The 7,830-nt window shown below is 45.8% G+C and overlaps 1 protein-coding gene across 1 annotated transcript; it reads right to left on the bottom strand.

Moving 5' to 3' along the window:
* Nucleotides 1–4,428: 4,428 nt before the first annotated feature.
* Nucleotides 4,429–7,581, bottom strand: ccn1l1 (cellular communication network factor 1, like 1). The gene is made up of 5 exons (XM_029252840.1): nt 7,562–7,581; nt 7,058–7,320; nt 6,522–6,878; nt 5,750–5,956; nt 4,429–5,372 (listed from the first exon to the last, which is right to left on the bottom strand). The coding sequence occupies exons 1-5, from the start codon at nt 7,579–7,581 to the stop codon at nt 5,083–5,085; spliced, it is 1,137 nt and encodes a 378-aa protein (XP_029108673.1). The 3' UTR covers nt 4,429–5,082.
* Between the last annotated feature and the right edge of the window lie 249 nt (nt 7,582–7,830).

Consider the following 7,830-nt stretch of genomic DNA (forward strand, 5'->3'; position numbering starts at 1 on the left):
CAAAAAAGCAATCCTGAAAGGACGGCGAGTGAGGACAGCACACGGTTAAATCCTAGTCTGAGTCTTGTGAAGGAGGTGGGGTAGTGGGGCCAGAAGTGGGATGAGTTGCACAAACACTTTCCTAGGCCAAAAAAGATTTAAGATCTTTTATGTCACTTTATATCAGATGATTTATCGAAACAGGGTGAACTAGGAACCAAGCCTTCAAAGTTCAGCCCTGTGGCCCTTGGGGGAGGAGATGCTTTTCCTCTCTCTCAATCGTCGCAGACGACAGTGGCACTTGTTTCCAAGAGGAAGGGAGTGATTTGATTACATCTGCTCTTTGCCTGCTGTGGTTTCAAAAGCACAATAGCTTCCCCCCAGCGAGCCATGATCCATTCGGATTCTTTTTCGCAGGCACACGTGACAGTGTCACATTCCTGCACGGCTATTGTCCTCCTCGAAAGGGGGCGTGGTTCTTTTGCCTCCCCTGCACCATTGTCGAATGGAATACCAGAACTCGATATCCTCGTTGTAAGACACACTGACCGGAGGAGGAGGCTGCTCTTCAGCACTGGGTATAATGGGGTAGTGAGAGAGGTGTGAGAATGAATGGGTGCAGTATCCAGTGGAGGCCAAAGAAGGGGACAAAGGCAAAGTGAGGAGGAGACACAGGTGACCCTGTCGAGGTGGTTGTCACAACAGGTAACAACTGCATCTAACCGGAAGGTTTAATTGCACCAGCCCACGAGAACAAACACTCCTTGAAGTCAATGCACATTTCCCCACCATTTTTTTGCTGCCATGTCAGGTAAAGTTACCTTTTGTGGTTTCATTACCAGCTTATAAAACATTAATTCAACCTGGAGGTCTGTCAGACCGGTCGGTGCACACCTGTGACCTAAACACCTGCCCATGGCAATTGACTTCATTTCTGTCACAGTGCCCTACCAGTAGGGGGCAGCCTTCCTCCTTCTGTTTGTAGAGTCCTCATAGGAGTAGAACTTTGCTTTTGTAGTAATTGCAAGGCACTGATCACATATCAGTTCATATGAATGCATTACACATGAGCAAGCTAAAATCATATTAATGGTCTCTGATTTTATTACAAAAAGGGATCTCAGAGAGAGAGCATTTCAAATGATATATTTACATGAATTTCTTTTGCGCCTCTTTTCAAAGCATCTTGGTGATTTACCTGTTTGTACAGCTGGGTGTTTTTTGCTGAATCAGTTCTGGGTCTGGGTACTTTGAATGCGTGGCAACATCTCTAAACACTATGCTGCTATATTACATAGTATAGATTGAAAAAGGGAGTTTTCAAAACTATTAACTACAAAGAATGTGTCATGTTGGCATAGTCATGTTTAAAAAATGAAAAATATTTAGAAAATGTAGGTTATAACAATACCTGATCTCTTGCTTTCCATCCATATTATGCTTTTGACTCCGCTGTTACATTGTGTTGCATCCTCTCAAAAAATTTTGTAGAATTATATGATAAAATAAATACTGATGATGACAACAGACCCTATCTGCAGTATTGCAGTATTGAATTAAAATGTTAATGGAGGAGGAGACACCTGTCCACCTTAAGTCACACTGTTCATCTTTCGGTTTATGAGGTGTTTCCTGTTCCTCTGTCAGGCCGGTGCTGAAACTCACAGCCTCTCGAGAGGCCGGCCACCAGTCTGCTGTCCCAGCCAAGGTAGACAGCGGCGGCACGGCATCAGACAGTGCAGACACCTGAGAAGAAGTCCTTCAGAAATCAGACATAACCCCCACCCCCATCCACTTTGCCTGGGAAAGAGGGAGTCACTTCCCACTTTGGATAACAGGACACCCTGTATTACTCTCATCAAGTTTTCATGACTTCATAATTCATAGATCTTTCCATTTTCCACTGCAAGGGACAGGGACGTCAAAGTTTACACAGAACAAGTCCCAAAGGTAGGTAACAGTCTGCTTATTTTTCAACCAGTACTATGAGTTATACTTTCACATGCCCTGAGCTCTGAGTTGTGCTTTGACTTGTGATCTGTATTGGTCTCTATCTTTCCGTCTCTCAGGGTTAGATGGTTCTTTGCTCTTTTTCCTTTCTCTTCCTCCGAACCTGTCATCATTATGATCATTTAATGTAGTGTTAACACTGTATATTGAATGCGTATGTAACATATATATTCCAGTTTTTCTGTGATATTAACAGCCTGTAGTTCTTTTCTTACAGTACCAGTCAAAAGTTTGAGTACAGCTTGAGCGTATAAATTTTTTTTCATAACTGGCAGCATTTTGTGTCGAGGTAATTAGTTTAAGTCAGCCTTTAGTTTGCTACTTGGTGAAATAGTTTTCGTGCAACTGTGAGTCGTTTTTTTGGGTTTCTATCCTGCTGAAGAAGGAAGGACTGGCCAACTAACTGCAACCCTGATGGAACTGTGTGTTTTTGACATATGCTGTTATAGCCAAGATAGCTGAGATTTCCAGGGACTTGGTAAACCTCACCAACTCTATGACCAGCAAGGCAGCCCCCCTTCGTCACACTGCCGCTACCATGCTGGACTGTGGAAACCACACAGGCACAACCCTTATCCTCTCTGCATCGTAGAAATGCTCACCGACTGGATCAAGATATTTCATATCTTCGCTCTTCAGTCCATAAGACCGACTTCATTCCTTAATGGTTCAGTTTCTATGTTTTTTGGCTCAAGCGAGTCCAGTTTCAAACAGCTGTATTCACAGGTGTATTCATTTGACTCTTAAATTCTCTGGCCAACACCACGGAGTTACCTGGCTAGGCATAAATGAGGTCACTCCACTCCCTGCTTAGCCAGAAGGCAGCATCCAGACAGAGGAGGCCGAGTGGGTGGTGTTCAGTGGGAGAACCCACTGTGCAGAATTTGGGAGATGATTGCAATGTTTGCCATAGACGAGTCGGACCTAGATCCGCGCACGTCATGGCGGGAGACAGAACAAGCCAACCTCTGCTCTGCCACGTCATTCCAACACTGTTGTCGCCCATTCAGTAAGAACAGAGGAGACCAAGGTCAAGCAAGGTCTCTGTCAATACCATAGCTTTGCAGGTCTTCATTCTGAAAATTATGATTTTTGAGCTCTCCTGGGCACCGCTAAAGTTCCACAGAGATCGCAGAGAAGCCGTTAAAATACAATGTGTGTGCAACATATCACTTCACATTTACATTTATCCGTTTAACACATGCTTTTCTCCAAAGCAACATACAACACAGAGTAAACAAAAGTGCATTTCACTAATAGATGGAGAGATATATGTAGATGTGTGATTTTCAAAGTACAGTCTAGTGATGGTTTATAGAGCTGATTAGAGATCAGGGGAGAGGTGAGATCGAAAGAGATGTGTTTTGACTCTTTTTGAGTGTTGAGAGGGATTCTGCAACTCTGAGGGGCAAGGGGAGCTCATTCCATCATAATGGAGCCGAAAACAAGAAGCTTCAGCCTTTTTATCATTGGACCTCTTGAGCGTGGGACCACCAAGGATCCAGAGGTGGAGGAGGATAGTAGTCTGCTGGGGCATATTAAGTAATCAGCACATGTCTATCTGAAGGTTTTTGATGACTACTTATACGTCAATGCTATAGAAATTAAAGATGAAGAATGATCATTTTATAAGTTAATGAATGGTCGCTTTACTTGTATTGCGGGATAATGCTGCTATATCTTTGACCGATTTTTTTGCATTTGCCTCTATAAACGTGTGACTCCATCAAAGGAAAAATGTTGCAGATTCTGAAAATATAATGTGCTGCGCAAAACAAGAAATCATAATATTTTATGACAGAAGCAGGTGTCACATCCAAGGTCTACACTCTCTGATACCCTATGCTCCTGGGATAGTCCAGACCACTGTGACCCTACACTGGACAAGCAATTACTAATATTGCATGACTGATGCATGAATGACAGTAGACCTTTTGAGTAATGTGTAAAGGTGATATTTAAAGAAATGAGCAAATATAAGTTCAATCAATACTATGCAAAGCAATATGTGAATTAAAGTCAAGATATACTTCAATCATCCTCAAAAGATCCAGTAGGGCAATATCAGAATGTAAAACACAAATGTCTGTAATACAAGTGTTGTTATCTTTTTACTCATGTATTTTTAACTGTTCACAGAAATTAAATTCTGCCACGCTTTCGTACTTTATTTTCTTTTTAGAAACACACAGCAAAAACACTGACAATTAAATACAATAAAAGTGAGACTTCTCATTATACACATTAAATATTTTGAATGATTCTCTCGGACATTTAAGGTACACTTCAAAAAAGAAGCAAGTTTACAAAAACAATTTGCTCCACCAGCTGTGAAGACTGTACAAAAATTCAGATCACAATCACACATACAAGATTAATCTAAAAGTTATGTACAATGACAAATATACAGTATTACCAGAATTATCCCCCTAAGACAAAGCCCTTCATTGTTGTCCACTCTAGTGGGCAAATGTTTTGAAGTGTACCTCCCAAACTGAATATGCTATAATGTTCGGTATTAAAGCACCATACAGAGGACATTCTGTGCTTTTAAACGACACCATGTGTTTAGGGGTGGGTCTTTGAGAACTTCATAGAAATCTTATAAATTTGTCCAAAAAACTTTTTTCGTTGGGTCTCGGAAGGATACACATAGTGATGTATATGTGTAGCATAACTCGGTTGCTACGGTAAACATTGTGATCTTACAGAGAGGGGGTAAAAGACAGCTTCAAATTAAAGATGAAGCAGATGGGCAGTTCTGGAGAGGAGCGTGCATTTACAGTTTCGTGAAGTGCTTTACGGTTTTACAGCCTTGTGATTTATAAACCTGCCAATTATTCATCATCAAACACTTAACTTTGCTACTGAGGTCAGAGAGAGTCCAGATGGTCCGGAAAAACCCTCCTAATCTCATAAATCATAAATGAGGTGCATGAGATGAGCCATTTGTGTGATTGTTGTTGCTGGTGGGAAGGGGAGACACTGAGTCCTCACCCCTGACACAGTTGGACATTGAGTCCCACCCTGGACAGTCGACGACTGCAGCCACACACGGTCCAAACCCAGGCGTGTCCGAGTGGACAGCGGGTCTCAGTGGCTGTAGGTGTGGATGTCGCTGGGCAGGCTCGGGGAAGCTGGGAGGCTGGAAACAGGACAGCTGGTATCACAACTACAGCGCTCCACCCACATGACGTCGCGCGCGAAGCCCCGCCGGCTTCGACAGCGGAAGCGCAGGCGCACGGTACGTGTGAGCGAGGGCACGCAGCAGTGTCCGTCTCCACAGGACCCACAGGCCCTGGGACGGTACCGGCGTGCTGTGGAGCAGCCTGCAAACGTGATCCGCACCGGCTTGCGAGGCCTCACCGTGTGCTCGCACCTGCCTCCCTGGGTGAGAAGAGCAGAGTGAAAGGAGGCGATGGAGCTGCTGAATATGCTGTCTTTCATACATACACGTATACACACATTGCCTACAACCACTTGTCCCGAGCAGGGTTGCGGCAAACTGGACCATAACCCAGGGCGCAAGGCTGGAGAGGGAGGTGACACACCCTGGACAGGACGCCAGTCCATTGCAAGGCACCCCAAGCAGGGCTCAAACCCCAAACCCACCACACAGCAGGCACAGGCCAAACCCACTACGCCACCATACCTCCCTTCACATGTACATATTGTTGCTAAAATTAAAATTAGAAATCGATGTTGGGAAGTGAAATATGCTGAGGCTCAGCACCATGGCTCTCCAGTGTCGTCATCTTACTTACCTTGAGAGAGTAGCCAAGGTCAAGGTTGCATGGTCGCACCTGGCACAGTCGCGTCTCACTGTTGAGTCGGCACGCCGCGTTGCTATTGGTTACTCTGCTGGACACGCCCATCCCACATGTGGCGGAGCAGGGAGACCAATCAGTGGTCTGGGGGAAGCACTTGGACATGAGCTGGGCGTGTGACACCGGAAGAGTCATCCCTTCTGCATGGGGGATGCGTGTCAACAAGCAACACACAGTAAGTCTCTATGACCATTAATTAGTAAGTCCATACATTTTTCTCAGAAATATGCACATTTTCCAGTTCATTTATTTATGCTTAATTGCACTTCATTCATTTATCACTTATTCTGAAATTTCTGTCTGAAGCGGCACAGGCACGACCTGCCTTTGCTTGCTGAGCTGATAGAGGGCAGTAAGAGCACTCGGGAAAAAATTATTTAATCGCCATCATTTTAGAGGAGTTTTAATTTCCAGCCGTTTTAAATGAGTTTCAATTTTTAACATAACTCACTGCTAATAAAGACAAAGTTCTGTTTATTGATGATAGCTTTAGTCGAGGTTTTTGCAGAACTTAAATGTCAATAAATCGAAGGATGCCTGTATGATTGAGCTTTCGTTGACTGTGAATTGTGGTAAAAGTGACTTAAAAACAAATCAAATTACAAACAGATTTCTGCTCACAGTTATATTTGCAAGCTGAGGAGTCAGTGTAGTTGCCAACAGCTCTGGACTGGTGAAGTTAGACCTGTGAGACAAGATGCCCACCGTCAAAAAGGGTCCCGGCGCTGATGTCCAGGGCTGAGGGTATCAGCACGAGCTCATTGCTGGCTGGGTCAGGGTGTGGTTGAGGGACCGGGGGGGATCCTGGTTGGGGCTCCCCTGAGTCTTCGGCGATGTGGTTGTCATCATCGCAGACCCACTCGTCGCAGCAGCTCCCAGGCGGCCTGGCGAGTCGCAGCCTGATGCAGCGCCAATCGGGCAGGGGCACCCGGTGAGGGCACAGCGGCATGCAGCCCACCACACCATCCATGCAGCTGCATTGGTGGTGGCAGCTGGGTCGGAAGTCTTCGCCGTGCTGGTAGAGGCGCCCATCGAATTCGCAGGGCCGCCCCTGGGCCTCAGCTGCAGGGTGGGAACATGTATGACATGTGTTTTCATATTATTTTTTATAACGTATTTGCGTCAGCACACTGCAGAGGGCTCCTCTGACAGAACCTCATATATTACATTATTCGCCATGATGAGCTCATGGGAAACTTCGTGTCTTTGTGTGATCAGCACCCCGCCCCGCCCATCCTCACCTCGGCACAGGCCTCGCTCCGGGTCCCCGCCAGCCCCCATCTGGCAGCGCAGGCCCTTGATGTGGTCGCAGGGTTCGCTGGGGCCACAGTCCTGGTTAAACTGCCGTGCGCATACTCTGCAGCAACCGCAGGCGTCCGTGGCCCAGCTGACCCCCGTAGGGCAGGAGGGCAGCGACGGGGGGCAGGAACACTGCTCGGGGCAGCCACCTTCCACCTGGAACTGCAGTGGGAGATCGAGACAGGTGTCAGAGCGAGCAATGGGGCTAGGGGACAGAAGTCAGGTAGGTGTCAAACTTCGTCACGTTTACACTGCGTTCATTGATTTATCTTCTACTTTCCTGTAACAACTTAAAATGTAAACTTACAGTGAATTACTCATCTAAACAACCGGGCCATTTTTTTCTGTATCAGTTCAGTGTTAGTACTTCGAACAAGGGTCCTACAGCTGGAGGTGAAATTCATGCCCGAGTTCTTTGAGTGCACTGTTGCAGCTGTAACCGCTACGTCCCCTGCTGACCCTTCATGGACGCAAAATGCATACATGTACAGTATCGTGCCCAAATCAGACCACCGCTGCACAGGCTTTGGTGGGGTCCAGAGCCCAGGACACTGTTGAACCCCTTAAGTTGAAATAACCCTACAGTGTGAGTGTGTCTGTTGCAGCAGAAGACATCTTTCATCGGGATTTTCTGTCTCCCTCTACACAAGAAGCACATGAGTCTGTAGCAGGAAACTTTTCATCTCTGAAATAAGCCATAAAGCCTGTCAAGACA

This window comes from Scleropages formosus, chromosome 6, assembly GCF_900964775.1.
Source record: "Scleropages formosus chromosome 6, fSclFor1.1, whole genome shotgun sequence".
Lineage (NCBI taxonomy): Eukaryota > Metazoa > Chordata > Actinopteri > Osteoglossiformes > Osteoglossidae > Scleropages > Scleropages formosus.

Bases quoted from the DNA above. Each gene is read 5' to 3' on its own strand.
- ccn1l1 (XM_029252840.1), bottom strand. From the start codon at position 7,581: ATGAAGGGTCAGCAGGGGAC. The intron at 7,321-7,561 runs GTAGCGGTTACA...TCTGTCCCCTAG, and splicing joins ATGAAGGGTCAGCAGGGGAC to CCCCATTGCTCGCTCTGACA. The intron at 5,957-6,521 runs GTGGGCATCTTG...TCCCCCATGCAG, and splicing joins CGCCGGGACCCTTTTTGACG to AAGGGATGACTCTTCCGGTG.